A 26,333-nucleotide genomic window follows, 5' to 3' on the forward strand; every position below is an offset into this window, starting at 1 on the left:
CTTGGCCTCCCACTCAGCCTCACCAGGCTCCCTATGTCAGGAAGCTAGTAAGACTAGGAGCTTCTAGGGGAAAGTGAAGAGGCTCCCCTGACCTTTTCAGAGTCAGTACAATGCTCTCCCTGCTGGGCTTACCACCCCCTACTCCAGGGGAAATCAAACACCTGCTGGCAAAGAGTCTTTACCAGCCAGTGGGGGGTTCTTTAGAGGGGTGGGCCATGGGAAGGAAGTTAATCACTGCTAGACTTGGTGGTTTGCCAGGATGAGAGGTTTTAACTCTCAGTTCACCACACCCAGGACAACACATAGTAACAACCTAGTACAAGGGGCTCCTGTCAAGACAGTGCACTGAAGGAGACACCCCTGGTAGGGCAGGGGCAGCAATGTCTCAAAAGATTCTGCTCTGCTGTTTCCTTTCAAAAAGCAGAGCAGGCTCAGAAACTTACATGGACGTTCTCATGGATCTTAGGGGACTTGAGTGGTCTAACTTTGACACACCCAATGCCAACTGACAATATGCACTCTTCCATCAGTGGTAAAGTCCCTGACTCCTGCACAGACTTCACTTCAACTTGAACTCGCCGAGACTGCCCCTGCAGCACAGAGATTTGGAAACATACACACACAAAAATCAGCTTCTTGAGTTTCAAAACTCTGATTTAGAGAGACCCCTACAGGCTGATACAGAAAAATGCTTGGCTTTAGAGACATTCATCTATCTCTGTTAAGTTCTAAAGCATAAATTCTAAACTAGTCAGGAAAATGTATTTTCCTTCAAACAGATACAAAACAAAATGAGCATTTTTTAAAACTTTCCTGGAACTCACTGATACAGTGAGACCAGGCTGGACTCAAACTCAGAAACACGACCGTGTCTGCCTCCCAAGGGCAGGCACGAGAGGCGTGCGCCACCGTAGGCTCGCTCAAAATGAGCATTTTTTTTTTTATAATTTCTAAATAATAAGAAACTAAAAACAAATGTGTTTTATGAACGATGGGGGCTTGCTATGTAGCTCTGGCTGATGTAGTACTCACTGCCTATACTGGACTAATTTTGAATTCAAGGCAATCCTCCTGGCTCAGCCTGCCAAATGCTGGCACTGGCATGTGACAGGACACCCAGGGAAATGAAAACTCACAAGCAAAGGAAATGCAATATCTAAAAAAAATGTTCAAGTGAGCCAGGTGTGGTGGTTCACATTGTAACTTTAGCACTCCAGAGACAGGCAGGAAAATCTCTGTGTTCAAGGCTATCCTGGACTGCATAGAGTTCTAGGCTATCCTGGGCTATATAGAGTTCTAGGGATACCTAAGGAGACCTAGACTGAAAAAAGGCCAACTTTCAGACAAGGTAACTATGACAGCTTTTTTTTTTTTTTTTTTTTTTTTTTTTTTTGATTTTTGGTTTTTCGAGATGGGGTTTCTCTGTGTAGTCCTGGATGTCCTGGAACTCGCTCTGTAGACCAGGCTGGCCTCTAACTCAGAAATCCGCCTGCCTCTGCCTCCCAAGTGCTGGGATTAAAGGCGTGCGCCACCACCGCCCGGCACTATGAGAGCTTTTATTTCAACCTGCTAAGCTAGAAATTACTTCCAATAGAGATCAAGATTTATGAAACAGTATCAATCCTGTGAGACAGGAATTTAAACTGGTCAGGCTTGTTCTAGGGCTAGGTAAACTTCAAACTGTAAGCAACCTTTGCCCCAGCAATTCAACAATCAAGTACATGGATAAGTACTCTGAAGTGAAGAACAAAGTAGTAAACCTATATCGAATGTGGAATGCCGACAACTGTTTAAAGTGTGACATCCTGTACCAGTCACTAAAGTGACAGGTGCAGAAAAACACTTGCAGCCTATGTTAAAGTGCAGGGTACCAAAGTCAGTATTCAATCTTGTTTTAAAAATAAGAACTGCCAGGCAGTGGTGATGCAGACCTTTAATCCCAGGTGATTGTGAGCCATGTGACCTGGGCACTGGGAACCAAACTTGAGAGCTGGCAGAGAAGAAAGAATTCTTAATCACTGAGCCCCCTAGTATTATATCTTAAAATATGAAAACTCTAGATAACAGCCTACTAGATTTTTGAAATGAGGCATACTGTTGTAAAAAGAGTACTTCCAATTATTTGTACAAATTACACTGATATTTTCCACTCTCTGTAATATGTGACATAAAAGCAAGGAAGGGTCAGCAATAGGAGGCTATGTGGGCATGTACAGAAACCCTTCACGATGAAGACTGTCACTTTTCGTTAAGAAACACATTAATTATGTATAGAGGCCTGCCCTGTCACTGTCAGTCAGCAGCATAGACTGACAGATGGCCACTCACCTGGGTGATCGGTGAGGGCTCCATAGTCTATCCTGCATGGACTCAGACACACACACTTAACACCTGCCATGTGTCAAGCACAGGGCTTTATACAACACTCTCCTAATTCTCACCCAAACCCACGATGCTGGTGCTAACCCCTCTCTGTTCCAGGTGAAGAAGCTCACAAGTACACTGCTAGGACTTGGCAGGGCCAGCAACGAGCCAGCAGTCCTCCCTGTCTCTGCCACTTTGAACTGCCTCTCTTATGTTCATGAGCACATGAAGCTGCCTGGTATGTCTGCCTTAAGTCTCACTCTTCAATTCTAAGTTTTCCTTGAACACTTCTTGTTTTTAATCCAACAAGGCTCAACCAGTAAAGGTGCTTACTTCAAGCCTGATGACCTGAATTCAATTCTCAAGGCCCAAACAGCAGAGAGAAACCTCTTTTCTAAATTGTCCTCTGACCTGCACTGTGTCGTATGGCATACAAACTCACACATATACAGACACATATATACAAAACAATAAAATATTTTTCAAAAGGCTTATTTTTAACCCTTTTAGAAACTACTTTTAAAACATCATTAAGTAGTAAGATTTTTGACAATAGAAGAAAATGTACATAAGAGACCATTTTTATATAAGAAACAGGATTGAATGCCTGGTAGTGGTGGCGCACGCCTTTAATCCCAGCACTTGGGAGGCAGAGGCAGGCGGATTTCTGAGTTCGAGGCCAGCCTGGTCTACAGAGTGAGTTCCAGGACAGCCAGGGCTACACAGAGAAACCCTGTCTCGAAAAACCAAAAAAGAAAACAAGAAATGGGATTGAAATGAAAATTAAAACCTAGGAAGGGGCCAGGGAGATGGCAAAGTAAAAGATCTTGCCGCCATCACCTAACACCCTAAATTCAAACTCCAGGACTATATGTTGAAGGAAAAGAGAAAACCAAGTCTCACAAGTTATCCTCTGACTTCTACATGTGCACAGTGGTATACAACTACCCACAAACATACACAGTAGATAAATAAACATCAATACATTTAACTATTTCAAATAAATGGGCTTGACCATTTTATAGTTCATCATCATTATTGAAAGTTCTGTTTAAAAGAATCCAGTATAAGCCATCTAGTGTCAAGAAATTTACTATGATGTCACAATGTTGGTACCTGTCGGAGCTGAAAGATCCCTCCTGTTGGGACATCTTTTGCAGCAATCACTTCCACAGGACAGTAATCACCATTCTCATTCTGTTCCAAGATCTGAACCCAGAATTCCAACTTTCTGGTGACTTCACTCCACCTAGGAAATACATGCAGATCTTAAGAAATTACCCTTCTAATTTTAGACAGGGTTTCATATATACCAGGTTGTGCTCAAACTCACTATACAATCAAAGGTACTCTTTAACTTTCAATATTCCTGCCTCTTTCTTCTGAGATTCCAAGTGTGCACCAACATATTCAATTTATACAGTACTATGAACCAAACCCAGGGCTTCATGCATGCTAGGTAAGCACCCTGTCAACTGAGTTACCTCCCCAGCCCCCAAACCATGCCTCCCTACTTCAATACAGACAGCGTAGGGCCTTACAGTAAGAATGACTGTAAACAAAGAAGTCCAGTGAAATGATCTTTAGATCAGAAAGAAATGTACAGCATACAATGACAAATAACATGTACCCAAAGTCAAACTGACGACACCAATCTAGGATGGTTCTTCATTTTGCCATTGTTTCCAGTTTTGAGGACTGAATCCAGGTGGCCTTCACGTGCTAAGCAAATGCTCTACCAGTGGGCTACACCTCACTTGTACTTTTATTATGTTTAGAAGATTACAACATGGGGTTAGAACAATGGCTCAGAGTTCAAACCCACAAAAACACGCGTGCATGTGCACACACATACACAGAGGGGGGAAGAGAGAACACTCATGGGGGGAGCATCATGAAAAATACATTTGAAAATGGTTATCCAATGATTGAAATATTCTCGTCAGTACTCAGAAGCCAAACACAGGATGTTCTTCACTTAGGAAGATGTCATCCATGACTTGACAAGGATGTGCTCTCAGGTCAATTAGTAAGAAAATTAAAGAATAAAGAATAAAAATCTCACCTTCTAATTTAGGATTTGCTAAAAAAGAAAATCTGGTTCTCATCTATAATTAGATGGCAGCAAAAACACTGCCTCTTTGAGTCATTCCCTTTGAACTCGCTTATGCCACCAAATGAGCTACCTCCTCCCATGCTGATGGCACTCAGAACTGGAAAGAGCCGGGGCTGCAGACCTGTGCAGCACTTGCCTAGCATTCGAGAGGCCCTGGGTTCAAACATCAGCAGCACAAAGTCAAACAAGGGACCAACAACAAACATCTGTGAGCTAGAGACAGTGTCAACATGAATGCTACCGTAGATTGCCATCCGTCTCTCCACGGCTAGCTAATCAGACAAAACTCACTGTGGTAAGTGACCTTTCTCCTGAACTTCATTTCACTGTTGCTCCTTAAACGCCCACATGCTTTTTTCCACTGTTCTATGAAGTTCGGTGTTCTAAGGAAGTTTTACTGGTAGACTACAGCCCTAGAGTGGTGACGCTTGGAAAAAGGTGACCATTAATTCATAAAAATAATGGTCCTGATTCAATAGTTAAAATGCTAGCTGCACAAGCATGAGGACCCACTAGAGTCTAGAACACACATAACTGCTGGATAAACCAATGCCTGCCTATAATTATAGCTCTAAGCATACAGACACAGGATCCCCAGAGCAAGCTGGCTAATTAAACTAGACCTACTAAGTGGGCTCTGAGTTTGAATGAGGGGCCTTGTGCCTTAATGAATAAGGTAAAGAGTGACTGAGGAAAACATTTCATGTCAAATTTGACCCCCACAGATACTAGCCCACACCCACACTCCACTCATGCAAACATTTATGCACACATGTACATATCACATATATACAAGGGAAAGCAAAATAATTTCAAAATAAATGACGGTTGTTTCCAGTAAAATTTTTAAAGCTAGAAATGGGAATCCAACAAATATCAAAAATTTACCAGTTGGGGCTGGTGAAATGACTCAGTGGTTAAGAGCACTGGCTGCTCTTCCAGAAGTCCTGCATTCAATTCCCAGCCACCCCATGGTGGCTCAAGACCATCTGTAAAGGGATCTGATGCCCTCCTCTGGCATGCAGCTATACATGCAGACAGAGCATTGATACATTAAAAATTAATTAATGATTTAAGTAATTTCAAAAGATTCACCTGTCCCGAAGACTCCTTGTTTTTGCTTGGATGATTCCCAAATCCCACAGAGCTGGGTTTTTCCGGGGATCATTCATTTTATGTCCATATACTTCAATAGCCAGGGCCCCTTCTGAGAGATATTCAATAAAGTCTTCTGTGATGTTAACACTGAACTCCTGAAACACAACAGCTCATTACAGAGCAGCACACACTTGCTTGGTCTTGCAACTACTTAAACCAGGTGTCACATCCTTAATTATACAAGGAAGGAAGAGAGAAACAGTGGCATACTTTCCTCATAGAACAGATGGTCATTTAACAGACTAACACTCTTGCTTTCATATATAATATGGCTCTGAAAGGGACTAGAGAGATGGCTTCAAGCTTAAGACTGAGCACTGCTCTTCCAGAGGACCCACATCTGGTGACTTACAACTGCCTAGCCAACTCCAGATCCAGGAGATCAATGTTGTTTGCCTCGGTGGGCACCTGAACTCATGTGTACAACACATAAAGAAACACAGAATTCAAAAAAAAAATAATCTTTTAAAATAAAAAAAATACACAAACATAGCTATTACTTTGAACTTTAAAGATTCTCACTTTGAAAAAATAGCAAATTATTTTGTTTTGTTAGCAATGTTTTGGAAGCCTGTTTTCATTTTTGTTGTGGGTCAAAAATAGCAAAAACCAGTCCAAACTCTGATAGTATCCAGCCGAAAGTAAAGTGATAGTTACTACTTTTAGTTTATTCAGCCCACAAAAACATCATCATTAATAATAACAGGTCGGGGTTGGAGAGATGGCTCAGTGGTTAAGAGCACCGACTGCTCTTTCAGAGGTCCTGAGTTCAATTACCAGCAACCACATGGTGGCTCACAACCATCTGTAATGGGCTCTGATGCCCTCTTCTGTTGTGTCTGAAGACAGCTACAGTGTACCCATATACATTAAATAAATAATATTTTAAAAAATAACAACAGGTCAGGAGCAGCTGAAAAAGTAACCAACCAACATGGCAGAACATGGCATGCCCAGCAGGGTGGTCTCTGGTCTTGTTACTACCTTCATTTTCACTAAAACATTAGTTTCTTAACCTTTTTATGAAAGAGACTCCCTCTGGAGAAGAGTGCTCACATACATGAACACAAGCTTGTTTTTCTTTGAAGTCAACTCTTGACTGTGGACATGTTGAATGAACTAACACTTTGGTCTAGGACTAGAAAACTCCCCAACATGAATACCAGGACAACCATCCAAGATACAGCATTCACTCTTTAGCTGTGTTTACATGAATAACTTCAACACCAAGGCAGACTGAAAAGAACTCACACTGCAATGATCGAACACAACCATACACTGTGGCTCCTTGCTGGTGGGAGACGAAGATGTATCCACTTCAGGGGCTACGGTCACTGGCTCCTGCTGATCCCAGAAGTCATATTTGCAGAAGACAAAGTGGCACAGATGCTGCGGCAACCCTGTGGCTTGAAGTATTTTAACCTGAAAGGAAAGAAGGCTCTTGTCTCTACCAGCAGGCTCCACGGAGTACTTAATTCAGGTCCTGCTTTGACTCTGTCACAACCATTCACCTAAGTGAGGCATATCTCATTCAGTGTGAGCACAGGACACAGGCCTGACACAGGGTGACAACAGCAGATACTAGGGTGAATTCTGGACAGCACTTAGAAGCTGATGAGCATTGAATCCTGGTTTGTCAGAATGTAGGATACCATCATCACTACTGCAGAAGAAGGTTCTGGAAATCAACAGTACCCAACATTTCATAAGGAAAGCACAAAGCCATTCAGCACAATGAGCAAAGCACAAAATCATGTCTGAGTAAATAAGCAGCAAACCTTCAGGAGAGGACAGGCACTTACTTTATCATAAGGTAAGTATAAGAAGGAGCTGAGTCCTGAAACAGAAATGCTGTGTGCTACGATCACATCACTTTGTTTTTATTTTACTTCTATTGGGAATTTCACTGAGCATGTGGAGGGAAGAACAGAGGAGGTGAAAACCACAGAGTTTCTGTTTTCTACACTGACATTTACCCTGATACCCTCTCCCTGGAAAATGCCAGAAAACACTCAAAAGAAGCTCTGGATGAGAGGATACTAGAGTCCCTGATTACAAAGTATGGCCACAAGCACATGCCCAATAGGACCAACACCCCAGAGAAAATACCTGCATCAGAACCCTTTTTTAAAAAGATTTTATTATTTTAACTATATGGATATGTGTGTACTGTGTGTGAGTGTATGCAGGTTCTTGTGAAGTTCAAAAGAAGGTATCTGATGCACTGGTGGAGTAACAGGAAGACATGAGCTGCCTGACATGGGTTCTAGGAACTGATCTCCAGTCCTTTAAAGAACAGCAAGTACTCTCAAACACTCTTAGCCATCTCTCCAGCCCCACTTACACACTTACTTAGAAACACACACACACACATTCACACACACACCCCTTGGGGGGGGGCAGGTGCCCTCAAAAGAGGACATCAAACCCATTGGAGCTGGAGTTACAAGCAGTTGTGAGCTGGTATAAGTAGCTGGTAGAAACAGAACCAAGGTCCTCTGGAAGAGCAGCAAATGCTCCTAACCACTGAGACATGCCTCCAGCTGCCCACACTGATCTCAAAGCAGCCAAACATTCTTAAATACTTTTGGCAGCAGTATCTGGATCTCAATTTGGAGTTTCTGTGAGGGTGTTAAAACCACACAATTATGAAGTAAATCCTAGAATTATTAGTTATACTACATCTTAATGGTATGTGTGCTGGCTACTCCTGGTTGTCAACTTGACTACATCTGGAACTAACGAAAACTCAAATAGCTAGGTACACCTGTAAGGGATTTTTTTTTCCTTAATTAATCAATTGCAGTGGGAAGACTTACTTCTCATCTGGATCTTTGAGGGAGAAAGATCCACTTTTAATCTGGGGCATCTAGTCTGCCCAGGAAGGTCTTCACACAACTGAACTGGCCATAAGTTAACACTTTCCAGCTGCTCTCTTTTCCTAAGTCATCTGAGTCACTTCATATCTAGTAAATAAATTTAGTAAGAATAAATTGGACTGTGTGGTGTATATATTCTGAGTTACACAACCTCAACTATAACGTGGCATTTAGGAACTCCGAAGACATAAAATCACGAAAAGCAGATTTCCTGAATAACAGGTCAACAATGAACATTGATGTCACTTTATGTCATTTCTTCCTGTTTTATCAACAAGCCTGAACCACCCATGCAGCTAGGTTCTGAGAGCTGATGTGCTTTCTCTCTCCACATCAAACTGACCATCAGTATTCTAGGATATACTTTCCAGGAAAAATTTTAAGACTTTCTACATGTTTAAAATATTTATTATATACCTTAAGTGAGGCAATGTGCTGTGGAGGATGATCACAAGCCCCTGGCATTACACAGACCAAAAAGGATCCTTGTCACTTACTAGCCTGTGTGTGGTGTAAATTAAAGGCTTAAACTCAGCTTTCTCTAAGCAGAGAGGGAAGATTTAGGTCTGCCCTTAGAGAGCTGAGGCCTCAGTACTGAAAGCACTGAGATAAATGTCTGCTGGGCCAGGTGCTGCTGACATAACACACATGCTGATTTGTGATGGAATTCCATCTGAAAGCAGTTAGCTTACAGAAATGAACCTCAGTCTAAGGCTGGAATAAACAAAAGGCAAGATCAGATGTGCTGACCTGCCCTCTGCAGGAGCTCCTGAGGGCTGAGACTGCCAGGAATGAAGAACACCAGGAATGAGGAAAACATACCAAGCACATAGGCTGGTTTTGTTGTTGTTCTTGTTTTGGTTTGGGTTTTTGTTGTTGTTGTTGTTGTTGTTGTTGTTGTTGTTGTTTTTAATTTTACTACAAAAATTGAAACCGCCACAAGGTGTCAGGATAGCACTAACTTGCAGCTCAACATGAAGGAACCAAAGTGAACTGGCAGGAATCGATGGCACCTGGAGCTTTCAATATAATGTGTCTGAAAACAGAAATATGGGCATACTCTTTCATTACGGGAAAATGAATGCAGATGTCTGTACGGGGACAGAAACTGTCCCCAGTTTAACTTTTCACAGGAGCTTCTCTTGATGTTATGTCTTATCTGCCCTTGTCTTTATACACAATGAGCCCCTACAGCTAGGGCTTGATCTCTAAGAAGTATGTGCAACTTAAATGAACACTGCTTCTTAAGAAATGGTGGATTCTGGGTCCAGAAAAGAAAATGTATACAAGACGAGGCAAAATATCTACTGTACCCAAAACCTATCATGTCTGCAGAACTCGAGGATCAACTGAAGGGACTACCACCACTCAAATTCTGAAGTACTGGAGCTTTGACACAAGTAATGAATGCCCAGGACACAAAGACAAATATATTAAATCTAAAAGTTCATTATGACATGAAGACAACTTTAAAAACCAGTAATGTTGACAGAAAAACACACCACCGCCTATATCACTCTTGCTTTCCTACTCTGTGTCTGCGGGGCATTACACCTTGCTGCTCCCAAGCTGGGTCTAACGCCTCTGAGCATGCCATGCAATGACAACGAACAGAGCAACAGGACAACACAGGTGCTCCAACAAACACATTTCAAGTTGAGAGAGTACAGAATCTGGAGATAAAAGAAACCTGGGTAATGCCACCAAAGACACTTAAGAAAGCTGACTACACAGTTTATGACCTTAAGGAATTACTATTCTGATTGACCGATTTTTTTTTCTATTTTTTTGGTTTTTCAAGACAGGATTTCTGTGTAGCCCTGGCTGTCCTAGAACTCACTCTGTAAACCAGGCTAGCCCCAAACTCAGAGATCCACCAGCCTCTGCCTCCCAAATCCTGGGATAAGGCTGTATGCCACCATTAGTGGGAATCATTCTCATTGTTTTACACTGTGAAAGCTGATCTCCCAGAGATGTAATCACTATCATCTCAGAAATGGCCACACAGATGGAGCCAGAAGTTTACATCTCAACATCTGATGAGCAAGCACATGACCTCAAGGAAGAGGTTCTGAAGCTGAGAACAACTGAGTAAGAGCGAGACTGTCAGTGAGTTAAGAACTGACCCCTCCCACTGCAGGAGCTCATGTCTCAGAGCACTACAGGCCTCCTCATCATGCAGACAGTTGCAGAAAGCAGCTCAGCTCTCAACAGCACTAGCTTCCCCCTTCCTATGGCTGTGTGCTAACTTACTCCTTTCAACAACCCCAATTGTAGAAATATTTACTGAGGAAGAAGCTTGACCTAGGATGAGTTTAGAACCAAGATCTGACCAAGGCTTCTTCCCAGATCTTCTAATCATCTCCTTTAAGTACTACACACTCTTGATAATTTTGTCACCAAATCTTGTCAGGATTCTGAACCACTAGCAGCACTGGCCCACTAGGGGGCATCTGGAGATTCAGACAAGGACTGCACCATAAAGAGAGAGGAGGGAGCAGGTGCCAGAATCATGAGACCCTCCATATCACCCAGCAAACACCACAGCCCCTGTAAATCTGGTGTTAGCTAACACCTTCTCTTACAGTCTCATTCTTCCAGAATATTCCTCATTTTCCCTCAGAACCTACCATCTGAATTTACAGCTTCTCTGTACACTAGGACATGTGGCAACTGTTGTATCCTCGCAATGGATGATACACCAGAGGCTTCTGCTCATACCCACATATCTCTAGCTACTGGACAGCAGGAACCTGGCATTTTCAGCTCTACCATGGTACCTGACATAGGGTTTCAACATAACACTCACAGTTTGCCATGAACAACAAGCACAGGAAGACCAGACAGAAAGGGCTAGGAACTGTTTGGTTTGAATGGCACATGCAAAGGCACTGAGTAACCAGGGAGGTACAGAGAAGCTGGGCCAGGTAAAAATGAAACAGCTAAGGCATAGGACCACAGAGAGGCAAACACTGATCTTCAGCAGAACTGGAGAGCTCTGGTAATGGAAAACTCATATGGGCCGGACAGGTAAGCAGCTCACTCACCCTGACTGCTGAGTGGCAGAGGAGGAGGGGACTGGTCCAAGGCCACAGAGAAAAAGTACTGGAAATGTTGAAAGAATCTTTCCAGAAGTATGTCAAAACACAATCCCTAAAATACTGAACACTAAAAGACTTCTTTGAAGACAGGTATCTATAAGTTGTTGAAAATGAGTTTATTGTATAACCTACAATCTCAGTGATGGTCCCACCTGGGCTCCTTCTAGCCTCTGGCTTACCATGCAGACCAGCCTGTTCTCCTGGGCTTCCTTTTCAGAGCTGAGCTCTGTAGGATCGTCTCCTCCTGCAATCCTCTCCCCAATGGCCCCGCTGAGTCGCATCACCTCCACATGCAGCCGGCCTGCCACCTGAAAAAGGAAATAAAGCAAACACTGGCTTCTAGGTTGAATTCTTTCTCCCTGCCAGGACCTGTCTTCCTTGATAAAGCCAGGAGGTAACAATGTGGGAGACAGTAAAGGGTGAGTTTCTAACAGCTGCTTTGCAATCTGAGTAAAACAGGAATGTCCTCCTTATAGCCCTATGGAAACATAGGGTGCCCATAAGACAAATACTTATCACTAGTCAGGACTGGTTAAAAAACAAAGGTATTAACAAGTGTCCTGTCAGCACCCCTCACTGTCCCGAGCTGTCTGCCGACTGAGGCAGTGATAGCCAACCTCTCCCTTCTGGTTGATGATTGGCACAGCATACTGTAACTTCACATCATAAAACAGGGTCTCCAGGAAGACATTGGCCACACCGATGAGACTATGATTTTCCTGTTCATCATAGAATGGGTCAGCACGCTTGAAGTAGGACCGGCTAACCTAAAAGAGATTTCAAACATACAAATTCATGAGAAAAAAAAAAGAATCCCATAAAATAAATTCATTTTTCATTTGACCAACAACTTTTACCATTATATCCTGATTTCTTTCTTTTTTTTTTTTTTGAGACTGGGTCTCACTGCATGGCCTTGGTTGGTCTGGAAATCACTATACAGACCACAGTGGTTGTTTTGAGTTCACAAAGATTCTCCTGCCTCAGTGAATGTAAAGAAGCAGCTGAGCACTAATCTCTTCACTGATCTTTTAGGCAAGACCCTACTCAGTTGCTAAATGTACTACTGCAAATTAGAGCAGCAACAACAGCAGCGGGACTTTTTTGGCACTCTGGGTTTGTTTGGTTTTTTTTAAGATTTATTTATTTACTTAATGTATATGAGTACACTATAGATGTCTTCAGACACACCAGAAGGGGGCATCAAATCCCATTACAGATGGCTGTGAGCCACCATGTGGTTGCTGGTAATTGAACTCAGGACCTCTGGAAGAGCAGTCAATGCTCTTAACTGCTGAGCCATCTTTTCAGCCCATTTGGCATTCATTTTCATACCTATCTCTAAGTCAAAATAGGAGAGGACTACTCAAGAAAATTATGAATTTAGGCAAAAATATCACCTAACCATAAAAAGTAATTTCTACTGATGATAATCTATGAATGAATGAATGAATGAATGAATGAATGAAAAGGCTAAGGAGGAAAGCAACTCCATGTGGAAAGTGGACCAGCAGGATTGAGAACACTGGTATAAGTAGCCGGCTGTGGTAGTGTACCACCACAATCCCACCTGCCTACAGAGGAGCCAGCACCAGTACAGAGGTGGGCACTTACTTTGGGATCACAATGCCTTCAGAGACCTTCCTAGCAGTACAAATACCAAGGTACACTGATGAATGTAAACCCATCAACTGCAGAGTAATTGTCTGCATCGTGCTGAGAAGACCTGCACCCTGCCTCAAAGTGACCCCCAGAGCAAGCTGAGACAGGCGCACTCACTAACAGATGGAAAGGGGAAATTCTGCTAGAACCCAAAGAGAAAAGAGTAGATACAAACGAAAACATGCACATGACCAACTATTCAACTACTTACTCAGCTCAACAACTTAAGGTTTAAAATAAATTTTACTTTAAAACCAGAACAACAATCTTGGAAAAGCATTCAATGTCCCCAGAGCTGGGCAGATTCACTATCGTGTGGCTCCTTCTTCGACTACTGGGGACGCGACTCTTCAGCAGCTTACCGGGCTGTCTTCTTCGCATTCCTTCCACTCCTGGTAGAGGTCTCTCATATCCAAAAGCCTGTTTTCCAGCTTTTCCAGAGACCAGATCTGCTTTCCTTTCCCTTTCCTTCTCACCTGGATGGCAGGTTCACTGAGCAGAGAGCCTCGCTGCAAACAAGAGATGTCAACAAGGCAAAGTTAGCTGAGATAGTTATAAAACGTTTCCTTTTTCTTTCTTATGAAACAGGCTCTCATGTAGCCCAGGCTAGCCTCAATCTCCTGATCTTCCTCTGTTCTTTGTTGCCTCTACTTCCTAAAGGCTGGAACTACAGGAGTGTACCATCAGTCCAAACTAACAATTTTTTTAAAAGTGTGGGGTTTTTACCTCTCTTTCACCCTCTTTCTTAGTCTCTCTCTCTCTCTCTCTCTCTCTCTCTCTCTCTCTCTCTCTCTCTCTCTTTCTCTCTCTCTGTGTGTGTGTGTGTGTGTGTGTGTGTGTGTGTGTATACACGAAGGTCAGAGATCATCTTGCAGGAACTGGCTGGCATTCTCCTTCTAACATGTGGGTCAAACTCTGATTGTCAATCTCAGTGGCAGGCATCTTTTACCGAATGAGCCATCCTGCCATCTCTCAAACTGGTGATTTTTTTTTCATTTGCTTAAATAAATAGAATGTTAATGCTAAGAAAGTAAACTTTGGTTTGGAGAGATGGCTCAGTGGTTAAGACCACTGGCTGGTCTTCCAGAGGTCCTAGGTTCCTTCCCAGCACCCACATGGCAGCTTACAATTTGATGCCTTTTTCTGGTCTGCAGGCATACATATAGACAAAGCACCTGAATACATAAGAAAATAAATCTTTTAAAACAAAAAAGTAAACTTTTAAGAGTAGCCACCTGGAATGCCTTTCAAGAGTAAATTATCTAGGGTGCCCCAGTCACTCTTTTGAGGGCAAAACACGTCATAAGTTTCCTACTTCAAATGACTAGAAGGACAGACAATCATGCAGAGCCAGGACAACACTGCATATGAACTAAGTGCCACTATGCACTCTTTCTAGACCAGTGATGTTTCCAGTGTGGTGGAAATACTCATAATACTTCATTCAGGGGGTTGAGGCAGGAGAATGGGGAGTTCAAGACCAGCCTAAACTATTATTATAAATTACAATTCAAAAATCCAAGAAGGTGTGGTAGCTCATACCTGTACTCCCAGAACTTGGGAGGCTAGGGCAGAAGGACTGCCTTGAATTTGAGGCCATGTCACAAAAAAACAATGAAAATCAGGTATGAAAAAAGGATAGGCCCAAGGAGAGCAAGGAGTACTTGACTAGCAGCTAGTAGACACACACAGTATATACACACAGACACATACAACTCAGAAAACAGAAGGAAATAGCTTCAACTAATCTAGACACGAGGGGTAGAGTCCAGTACAACCTCTGGAATGGCATCCCTGCTGTAGAGAAGATGGATACCTCACCTTCCTATTGGCATCCAGACTGGAGGCTGGAATCTGGAGGGTAACTTTATACTCAGTTCTTTTATCCAGCTCTTCTGCGATGTAACTAGCTTCCCGTACCAGCAGGTTGGCCTTTACAATCTGCTCCCTCAGCCTCATCAAGCTGTTATTCAATGTTGCCTCTCTTTAAGATAAAATAAAAAAACAGGACTGGTAGAGGCAGGTAGCAATAACACACAAAACAGCATATGGGAGAGCATGGTCACAATCGGCTCATTCACAACTCTCTTCCGCTGACAGAACAGGGTACTGACACCGCCCCATGCACACACTGGTCTCTAGACCAATGTCACAAGCACAGCATTCCTTGCATAGCAAGCTGCCCACAGGTAGGTGCAGGGCTCTGCAAACTCAACTGCATATGAAACACAAAGCATCCTGATCAACTCAAGATCCTCGCAGTAGGACTGGAGACTCTACATGCCTGTCAGTCTCCAGCAGACAGGGATGATGGCTGTATGCAGATCGGAGTAACAGGAGGTTAGTGCTGCACTCTCAAACCATGGGAGACACATTTAGTGCCATGCTAATCAGGCCATAAGAGATCAAGCTGGTACTCTGCATCATATTAGTATCATGCTGTACCTACCTCACCTCATCAGTCCAGATAATCAACTTTCTTTCCCCCTTTAAAAAGAAAAATCTACCAACCTTCAGAATCTAAAGCATGATACAGTGGTAAAGTATTCTTTATTTAAAGCAAAAGGCCACACAGACTGAAAATAGGCAGTATCTAACATGGTATTTTGTTGGTGATGGTTTTCTTGAGACAGTTCTCTCTATGTAGCCCTGGCTGACCTAGAACTTGCCCTGAGACCAGACTGGTCTTGAACTTGCAGAGATCTGTCTGCCTCAGCCTCCTGAGTGCTGGGATTAGGGGCGTGCATCACAAACGCAGATAATATGGGCAGTTTTAAAGAAACCTAAATGTACCAGCAATTCCCATCTTTCCAAAAATGAAAAGTAAGAGCTGGATTACAGCTTGGAGGTAAAGTGCCTGCCTAGCATATTCTAGGCCATGGCTTCAATCCTCGGTGATATTAAAGAAACACAGAGAGAAGAAAAAAAGCCAGCACGTAAGCAGAGACCTGTAACCACAGTGCTCAGGGTGCTGAGGCAGGAACTGAGGCAGGAAGTTTCTAAGTTGCAGGCCAGTCTAGGCTACAGAGTGATTTCAAAGCCAACTTATACATATGGATAAGACTGTTTCAAAATAACAAAAACAAAAAGAAAAGTGAACGAGGAAAAAGGGAGAGGTGGGAAAGAAGCAAAGGGAGAAGGAAGAAGGGAGGGAGTTCCGCAAGTGAGTCTTGGCTCTAACAGTCTTGGAAATGTCATTCTTTCCAAGCATCATCTAGTATTCCCCACCAGAACCTTCCTAGGTAAGGAGTACAAGAGCTACCCAAATCAGGGCGTCCTGCACACCTACCTCTCCTCAGCCCACTGTTTCAAGCGCTGCTGGGCGCTGGGCGAGTGGAAGGAGAGCCGGTCCACACCTCGGCAATTCTGCCTCTCAGGAGATAGCCTTCTTCGGAGCTGTTCCAGTTCGTGTTCATACATGAGCCTCTGGCGCTCCAGAGCAGACCGCTTCTCCTCCTCATGCTGCTGTTCTAGGCTGCTCAATATGGACTGCATGGGGTCTGAACATGTGTGGAAAAAAAGAAAAAGAAACGTAATGAATAGGAAAGAATGATATACTTCAGACATGCATCATTCGAACTGCCATAATCCAATACCATCTGAGGGAATTTGGCTTTCTTACAGCCAGTTTCTTGTGTTACATACTTTAGATAGATTTCACACTGTCTGCATAAAAAAATAAAGGGCAAAAATATGTTCTGCATGAAACTTATTGCTCCAAAAATATAAGAAGAAGCCAACAGCAGTCATACTTAAAACCTAGGAAATTCCACCCCTGAGGACAAGTTTGCAGTGATTTGTCCACAGCAGAGAAAGGGAATGTTCTGCAAATACAATCGATTATAGCCAAGGGCAGAGTTCAGAGGTCATCAAGGGAAGGAATCATCAGAAACACACTTAGCCCCTCCCACAAGCACAGCCTGTGCTCACCATTGCTGCCCAGAGCCTTCATGGTCACCTCCATCTGTGCATACTCAAAGTTGAAGTTGATCTCGCTAGACACCTCACTGGAGGAGTCACCATCTGCATCCAGGTGCTCAGAACTGCTGTCATTTTTCAGGAATGCCTCACGCTCCTCATCCTCTCGCTCTGCTTTCTTTTTCTTTTTTGGCAGATTGAGTCTTGGGGTGAAATAAGAGACATTACTTTTTAATTAACACGGATACTTACTCATTCCATTTCCTACATACTGGCATTTGTTTGAGGCCAAGGGAATGGCACAGCTTCATATTCTAGTAGTAGACATAAGACATCCACGTGTGTACACGTGGTTACAGCAGAACCCACACAACTTTTGCAAACTGGGTAATACAGAAAAGCTGAAGACCACCTAAGGACAGAGAACTAGATATGGTGACAAGTTTCCAGAGACTTTAGAAGTAGAACACCATAGTGCACACAAAAGCCATACAGAACCATCTGAGGGGCTTCAAGACCAGTTAGCAACACTGTAGTGTGAAAAGCAAAAAAGTGAAAAGCATTCCCCATAAGCTTGCATCCACCTAACCTTTCCTCTAAATTCAAACAGCAAGTAACATATGGGTAAGGATCAGCAACAGTTATGAGAAAAGTCCATTTGACAGCTGAAGCACATTGGCCAAGGACAAAGAGAAGAGACCAGGTTTTGAATTCTATAGTGGCCAGTCTGCCTAACCATGAAGCACAACAGCAGCCATATTTGGGAAACAGTGTTGTGGTCACAGGTGAGAACCTTCCTTTACAGCATCTCTCTTGTAGCTACTGGACAGAGTCCACTCAAGGGGACTAAGAGGATTTCTAGTGCCCTGATGAGAGGACTGTAAGGCTGATGCTACTTCCTTGTTCCTGTGAGCTGAAAGCTTCTTTCATGGCTGCTGGGGCACAGCTAGGCCATGGGGAAATGTCAAGAAAATGGTAGACCACAGCCATGGCCTTTCTGAGAGGCACAGCTCACTCTAGCAGCCACCTCGCCAGAACTTCCCATTCTGTCTCAGAATATACGACCTGCTTAAAGCCATCAGTGTCTGGTGTGCTGAAACTCCCTGAAAGCTGAGAGAAACCACCGACCTCCTTTTGAGAGAAGGAAACTACATCCAGCTTTTCTACTATTGCTTTACAAACAAAAGGAAAAACAGCAGTGTACAGACAGATGACGGACAGACGAAGAGAGCAAACCCATCAGAAAAAAAGATGAATTAATTCTGATACCAGATTTTGGTGGGCGGAGGGGATCTTACACTGGGGAAGAAAAGTAAAGAGATGTACAAAAGCTTAGTACTTTTAATGAGGAGACTTGACATTCTAAGGCCCCAGGGTTCACATATATATGAACAGACATATAAGCCATGCATACAACATAATCATACAAGCATGAGCACATACATCATAAGGTGTCATTTTATGGCGTTCACACTTAAAATGACTCTTGTTTCAGAGCAGGATCTTCAATGGCCTCCCATTTTCAGGGATGTGAGCAATGTCATACCTGAAGAAATGGTTGTTTCCCCACAGTATCCTGTCCCCATGGTGCAGCTGGATGGGGCTGGAGACAGAAGACCCATTGACAAATGTTCTGTGGGGGACAGAGGACAGCATGAATAGGATTATCACACTCTCTGCTTCCACTGGCCTAAATGTCCTCAAGGAAAACCTGCCCTTGGTGAATTTAAATATTTGTAGTTACATCTTTACTCACTTACCTCAAATACTGATAACATTAAGCATTACTATTCCAGTCTTCAAAAGTTCTACGCATTCACTGATGATACTGTCAGAGATTAATCTGTTTCTCAAAACTCTGACCATCTTAGACAGTAACGAGGAGTAAATATGGAGCCAGGACAGTAATAAGGCAAGACTGAGCAGTGAAACAAAGCATGGCCAACCCAGTTGGATAAGGAGTCAAGTGGCCAGATTCTAGAAACAGTGGCAGAGACCAGGGATACAACATGAGATCTCCAGGGAACTCCACCCATGGCAGAGACCATCTTCACATCCTCTCAATCCAGAGAAGTGGCATCAGTTCAGCCGCACTGTTTAGTTCGATAGAAGCCTTCCACAGTAGACATGGTGGGTAGAACAGCATGGAAAGAATTTGGATGCACGGGAAACAAGCAGCAAACTACGCCTGTACATATTCCCAGGATACCAGCCCCACGCCTCGGTCCTGCCAAGTGACTCACTGGCTGACAAGTGGGCTGTCAAGTACAAATTCTTTAACTTGACATGGAGGGCCTTCTCTTTCTTTCACAAGGGGGTCCTCTGCTTCTCCTCCTTCTCTCTTCCAATGAAACTCAGCTCCTCTGAAACTAGATTTCTTTTTCTGTACACTAAACATGATCAACTCTTCCTCCACAGGGAAACCATTTATTACTTCATCAAGAGACAAGGAACCACCCTCTCTAGCCCCTAGAGTCATCTTCACAATCCGAGTCTATTCTGGATTCCATTTCCTCTGCAGAGCCTGCTGAACTCAGTGTCTGAGTTTCTTTAAGCTCTGTAAAGCAATAAACCTTGTTTGGTTTGTTGAGACAGGCTCTCACTATGTAAGCCTTGAGCTCATGATCCTTCTGCCTCAGCCTCCTCAGTACTAGACACCACAGCTGACTAAGCTATGTTCTTACCTGGCTTTATGCTTCAATGATTTCCTATGCAGTTCCAGCCACACAACTTCTTATTTCCACTCAAACCTTGTTCCCCATATGAATTCTTAAACACCAAAACTGACCCTTTTGCTTCTGTTGTATGGCCATTCAAAGCACAAGCTCAAATATAGAGTTGTGATGTGCTAAACTTAGCACACCTACGGCTTTATGGTACCATTCATCAAATACAATGAGTTAAGAAAGAAATACAGGAGGCCGAGCTGACATTCATATAGACTACACCAGTTATTAGCCTGACTGCTGTCCTGTCTAAGACTCACATGGATCATGCTGATAGCAGCCTGTCCCTGTGCTGACACTCATAAACCTTGAGCCATCCTGCTGAAGCTGCACACACAGTGAGGCAGAAGCTGCACACACAGTCTCATCAGAGAGAAATGTTCCACTAGATTGTCCTAGGACTAAGTAGTATGGCATTGTATAAACCCTGAGTAAACCTCGACCCCTAAGCACAGAACACCTCTGCTATCACAACTGATAAGATGAGAAGTTTCCAGAAAGTACCACTGCTTTATGCCACAGATGCTCTGACACACACAAGGCAGCACTTCAGTCTTCCTGGTGAGCAGTGAACAGAGGGAGCCTATTGCCAAGGAGAACAACTGGCAATGTTCATTGCCAGTGACAAAATTGCATTTTTTAACAAGAATTTCAAGTTCTGGAAAACTTTTGTCCATATCCTCCACCTGAAGACCATTGGGAAGTTATCTGAAATTGAACTCCTTAGATTTGTCATTCAGACTTGGGGATAGTATATGAAATGACTGCATTTGATAATGATGGGGTGTCAGGATGACTTGAGGTAGAACTGGGCTTTGACTGTATGAGAGAGAGTTAGGGAATTACTTCCATCATTAAAAGTGTAGCTAACAGGGAACTCTCACATAGACACTGGCAAAGCTTAGCCCTAAGGGTCAAATGGGACCTGACAAGTTAAAAGAATGGCAGAGCAGAGGAGGAGTCTAGGGACTTCCTACCCGAGCCAAAGGTAAGCCTGCCGGCTGGGCAGAAAATAAAAGAAGCCTAGAAAAGTTTCACATCAAGATACAGTAAAGGGGCTCTTACCCTCTCTCTTAATCTCTTACTCTTACTCTCTTGCCTCTCTGTCCCCTCCCCCCTCCTTCCTCTCCACATTGTCATGGCCAGCCCTCTGTGTCTGTCTGTCTGTCTGTCTGTCTCTCTCTCTCTCTCTCTCTCTCTCTCTCTCTCTCTCTCTCTGCCTCTACTACCCTCCTGGCTCCCCTCCCCATGCCCTCAATAAACTCTATTCTATACTTTAAAAAAAAAAAAAAGATACAGTAAAGGGGCCTGGAGTGGTTAAAGGCATATATTGCTCTTCCAGAAGACCTGAGTTCAATTCCCAGTACCCACATCAGGTGGCTTATAATCACTTGTGGTCACAACCACCTATAACTCCAGCTTCCCAGAATCTGACACCTCTGGTCTCCTTAACCACCTGCACCCATATGTATATCTCCATATACATACCCATAATACATACATATATATACACATAATTAAAAAGTAAATAAATCTTTTTTTTTTAATGACAACATGGGTGTGGACAGTGGGAATGTGATAGATGCTAAGGTTAAATAGAAAGGGTATGGCACATAGCAGGGTGACTTTAGTAGGCTGAAAATAAAAGCAGGCCAGTGTCCTTCAATCCTCTTGCACCTCATATAATTCACACTAACTTAAGCATGTTACCTGGTATTCTTCTGAGGAGTCAGCATGACCTGGCCTTCAGGCGTGATGTCTATGATACCGTGCTCAGGGAGAATGCCCATTCCACAGAGCTGGATGTCCTGAGAATTGGCTGACCCTATCAGCGTGTGCTCCTAAAAAGGAAGCAGAGTTCACTGTGAATAATTCTGTTAAGATCAGCTTTGCTCAGTGGCCTCAGCCACACACTCTAAAACCAAATGGATGGTGGCCCGAAAGTTCATTAAATTCTTTAAAAGAAGCAATATCCCTCCAGTCTCTGTCTTATTTGAGCTCAAAATAAAAGTTTATATTCCTGTCTGTTTACATTTTCTTTTTTTTTTTTTTTTTTTTTTTTTTTTTTTTTTTTTTTTTTTCGAGACAGGGTCTCTCTGTGTAGTCCTGGCTGTCCGGGAACTCACTCTGTAGACCAGGCTGGCCTCTAACTCAGAAATCCACCTGCCTCTGCCTCCCAAGTGCTGGGATTAAAGGCGTGCGCCACCACCGCCCGGCACATTTTCTATTTCTTACCATCTTGATTTTAAATATTTTATAGCACTCTCAGAGCTTAAGCTATGTATCAATAATATATCAAAATATGGTCTGAAAACTACAGTTTCAGAGCTGGCCCTTGTAGGTGGAGAGAGGAGGATCAGGAGTTTGAGGGCTGCCTTAGATACACAGAGTTCAAAGCAAGCTATGGTTATCTGAGAGTCTTTCAGGAGACAAGAAAAAGAAACAAAACTATCTAGTCTCAATAAAAATGAGACAACTACAAAGATTAAAAACTGTTTAAAGAAACCATATGGGTACCAGCAAGATGGATCAGCAGGTAAGGGTACTTGCTGCCAAGCCTGACAACCAGAATGTCAGAAAGAGAGCTGACTTCCACAACTTTTCTGCTGACCTCCACATGTGTGCCTCATTTCAGAGTCTTTCTTTCTTTTTTTCCCCCTTAAGATGTTTTTTCTTTAATTTTCAAGTGTATGTATGGTTTTGCCTGCATGTATGTCTGTGCATTGTGGGCAGGCAGGGCCTGTGGAGACCAGAAGATAACTTCAGATCCTGAGAGAATGGACTTAAAGACAGTTGTAAGTCACCATGTGGGTGCTTGATATTGAACCCAGGTCCTCTGGAAGAGCAGCCAGTGATCTTAACCACTGAGTCATCATCTCTCTGAACCCTCTATCTCAGCTTTTAGTGTCATATCTTCAGAACTGGACCGGCTACCTAGTTATTGTCACGCTGCCCCAGGTTAATTGCTCAGCTGACACTGAAATAGGCTTCTTGCCCACAATTCTGCTGGAGCCCACTGCTCTCTCCTGTACAAGCTGGGAAACCCTGTCTGTCCTCCTTTACCCAACCCCACCCACAATGAAAAACTGAAGAGGAAAAGCTCAGTTATGCATTCCTGGCAGGCAATGCAGCCCTCCATCCTGATACAGCCAGCCTGCCCAAGTGCCTGCCCAGGTGCCCAGCTTCTGACCATACCTGGGCACAGTCCCAGTTCCTGGCTTACATGCTGAAGGTCTATAAAACCTTCTTGCCTTAGCCAGGGTTCAAGACTTCCCTAGCCCCGTTCTTTGGGACAGATGAACCTGCCCAGGAGCAACACCTAATAAATCTGAACTTATCTGCTTTTAATCTGGTCTGATCTGGTCTATATTTATGTCACCCAGAGGAGAGAAAATACCTAATACTCTCCATTACAACCAGCACAGAAACTGTACAAGGCAGGGATATCCTGATTTCTACCTGCTCTGAGCCCTCATAACACTTAAGAACCAGTCATTACTGAGTTTCTGTTTTGCAAATGCTATTTTCCTCTTTGTTTGAACTGTAACCTATCCAAGACTCTTTCAGCTGGCACAACCAACACAAGAAACAGCCTGCAGTGGTACCTGTAGACAGAGCGAATTACAAGTCAGCAGGAACAGAAGACACCAACTCAGACAGACAAAAATATAATCCAAGTTGTAGGGAAAAAATGCATTTTTTTCCACAAATACTCTAAGCACCATGTATCAGAAGGGTACTGATCCCTAGAGACACAAGAAACTGTAGAGTTCCAGATGGAGTTTATATTATAAAGGACAATCTCAGTCTCTCACTTGAGGCTATAGTGATTTGGAGAGTATGCTAGAATCCCAGATACTAACTTCAAAAGAATCAACTATGCCAACTCCTTACTGCTCAGTGTTCAAGTCAACAGTGTGCTCTAAGTAACAGCAGAAAAAAAGATGAAATTTCTCAAAGACTATCTCCTAGGTATAGACAGGCCTATAATTCCAGCACTCAGCAGCTGAGACTGAAAGATTGTTAAATTCAAGGTCAGCCTGAGACTCAGTTTCAGAAACATGCTACACCCTGAAAGAAGAAAGAAAGAAAGAAAGAAAGAAAGAAAGAAAGAAAGAAAGAAAGAAAGAAAGAAAGAAAGAAAGAGGGAGGTAGATAGAGATTAGATAGATAGATAGATAGATAGATAGATAGATAGATAGATAGATAGATAGATAGATAGATAGATAGATGGATGATCTAATGAGTAGCTAAAGCTGCATTAGGATGATACAGGGTACACAAAACGGGATGAGCTAGTGAGGAACTGCGTCTCTATCTGTGTAAGAAGTCCAAAAGATGACAGTGTGAGGTATAGCAGAATAAAGATGGAGGGCCATGCTGTAGAGGAAAAACTCCTATAACCTGAAGTCGAATCCACACAAACTGACTTAAAGTGCAGCCTCCAGATTCCCCCATCCCACATGGTGGCATTTTCTAAAAAGAGATTGTTCTTAGACTGAGCTCACCCTTCTGAATGTGCCCTGTCATGAGTATGATCTTGCCATCGGGTAAGCCTGGCACTGCCTCAGACTGGGCCCAAATGGGGCTGACCATTCTGGAAGAGAACCAGCTCCTCCACACAAGGGGCCAGAAATGTTCTGACTTCTCCAAAAGTTCCTTTCCAAACAGCTACTGCTGACTTACTGAACTTTTTACTTATAGAACAGACATCAACCAGGTTGTTTTTTGTGTGTGTTATTTTGTTTTGACTTTCTGTGCAACCTGTAATTTGGACTATACCATCTCTGAAATAGAAGTAATTCTAAACTCTGGGAACCTAGGTCAGTGTGTGCCTCGGTCCTATTCTATTGTGCATATTCCTGAAGTCTACAAGTGCCTGCAGCCTCTGTTGCCAACACTGTTCAAAGTGCCATGAGAGTTGTGAAGACATATTATTTTTAATTTTTTATTTATTTTATGTGTATGGGTACTTTGTAGGAATGTCTATGAGTCACTTGAATGCCTGGTACCCTTGGAAGCCAGAAGGAAGTACCGGATGCCTCAAAACTGGAGGTGCAGACAGTGGGATTTGTTTGTTTTCTTTTGTTTAAGATGTCTCTCACAATGTAGCGCTGACTGTCCTGGAACTCTCAGGTAGAACAGGCTGGCCTTGAACTCAAGAGATCCTGCTGTCTCTGCCTCCCAGTTGCTGATAATAAAGGCCAGAACCATGACTTCTGGCTGTGATTAGAGACACCATATGAATGCTATGAATCAAACCAAGATCTTCTGGAAGAGCAGCCAGTGCTCTTAACAACGGAGCCTTCTCTTTGATCTAACATATTACTTTTAGTAGGCAAAAATATCATGTGTGGGAGAAAGCAGGATAGGAAACAGAGTAGAGCTGTACAGTGTTTCTGTCTATAAAATCTGCTCATATATCTAATCTTCATATGAAGCCAGGAAGCTAGCCAGAGGCAACCTCCTCCAGTGTGTAAGAAACGAGAAAAGCCTTCACTCTGCACTAGATCTGCACATATGTGTTTGTGTAAAGACATTATTTAACTCATAGCATTGGCAAACATCAGATAAGACACTCAGTTAAAAGAAAAAGGAGACTTAGCAAAATGACACTAAGCAATTATTCCAGCATCCCCTCAATGAAAAGCAGGAAACTAGTTGTGTTCCTTGGTTGTTTTTGTTTGTTTGTTTGTTTGTTTGTTTGTTTTTATCAATTGTCAGCTTGAAACAAACTAGAGTCCCTTGGGAAGAGGAAACCTAAACTGAGAAGTACCTCCATCAAACTGCCTGAGGCAAGTCTATGAGGCATGTTCTTAGTTAATGATTGATGTGGAAAGGCCAGGCTACCACTGGGCAGGTGATCCTGGATGATTTAAGGCAGCAAGCTGAAAAAACCATGGGAGCAAGCCAGTAAGCAGTATTCTTCAACAGTCTCTGCTCCCATTTCTGCCCCAAGGTTGCTGCCTGGAGTTCCTGTCCTGGCTTCCTTCATGATGGACTGGCAGCTAACATTGAACCCTTTCCTCACCAAGTTGCTTTGGTCATGGTCTTTTATCACAGTAATAGAAAGCAAAAGGACACTAGCCACTGTGAGTATTCTTAGAAGTGAAATTACACCTTTCTTCACAACTGTCTACAACTTCATCAAAGCCAGCTCTACTTTCTTAGTCACATTAATCACGTATCGGAGAGGAAGAAACTATACCTGGTATGTACTGACCATGGCCTAGAATCTATGTGTAATTAATTTAGGCTCCTGGGAAATGTGAGGCACACCTCACATCTTGCTGGGTCAGGTTCAAGGTCTTTCCTGGTTAGTTCTTCAGTCTTCTGGGGTTTTCAGATTTCAATGTGAACTATGTTTTGCTTTCTGTTTCATACTCTAATCCTCCCAATGTCTAGGTGA

At 43.0% G+C, this 26,333-nt stretch overlaps 1 protein-coding gene across 3 annotated transcripts in view; it reads right to left on the minus strand.

Moving 5' to 3' along the window:
- Positions 1 to 26,333, minus strand: part of Kif13b (kinesin family member 13B) — a 146,889-nt gene that overhangs the window by 44,632 nt on the left and 75,924 nt on the right. For all 3 annotated transcript variants that reach the window (XR_013109314.1, XM_034497345.2, XM_034497344.2), the window contains exons 14-25: positions 21,635 to 21,765; positions 18,745 to 18,831; positions 17,211 to 17,401; positions 16,570 to 16,780; positions 15,102 to 15,264; positions 13,643 to 13,789; positions 12,236 to 12,385; positions 11,798 to 11,926; positions 6,890 to 7,060; positions 5,576 to 5,733; positions 3,481 to 3,613; positions 444 to 590 (exon numbers count right to left, since the gene is read on the minus strand). Coding sequence is in view for 2 of the 3 variants with exons in the window: in XM_034497345.2 (XP_034353236.1) it covers positions 444 to 590; positions 3,481 to 3,613; positions 5,576 to 5,733; positions 6,890 to 7,060; positions 11,798 to 11,926; positions 12,236 to 12,385; positions 13,643 to 13,789; positions 15,102 to 15,264; positions 16,570 to 16,780; positions 17,211 to 17,401; positions 18,745 to 18,831; positions 21,635 to 21,765 (1,818 nt within the window). In the remaining variant the exon portion in view is untranslated. The remainder of the gene's footprint in view (positions 1 to 443; positions 591 to 3,480; positions 3,614 to 5,575; positions 5,734 to 6,889; positions 7,061 to 11,797; positions 11,927 to 12,235; positions 12,386 to 13,642; positions 13,790 to 15,101; positions 15,265 to 16,569; positions 16,781 to 17,210; positions 17,402 to 18,744; positions 18,832 to 21,634; positions 21,766 to 26,333) is intronic.

The sequence above is a fragment of the Arvicanthis niloticus genome, chromosome 3 (genome assembly GCF_011762505.2).
Source record: "Arvicanthis niloticus isolate mArvNil1 chromosome 3, mArvNil1.pat.X, whole genome shotgun sequence".
In the NCBI taxonomy this organism is placed as follows: domain Eukaryota; kingdom Metazoa; phylum Chordata; class Mammalia; order Rodentia; family Muridae; genus Arvicanthis; species Arvicanthis niloticus.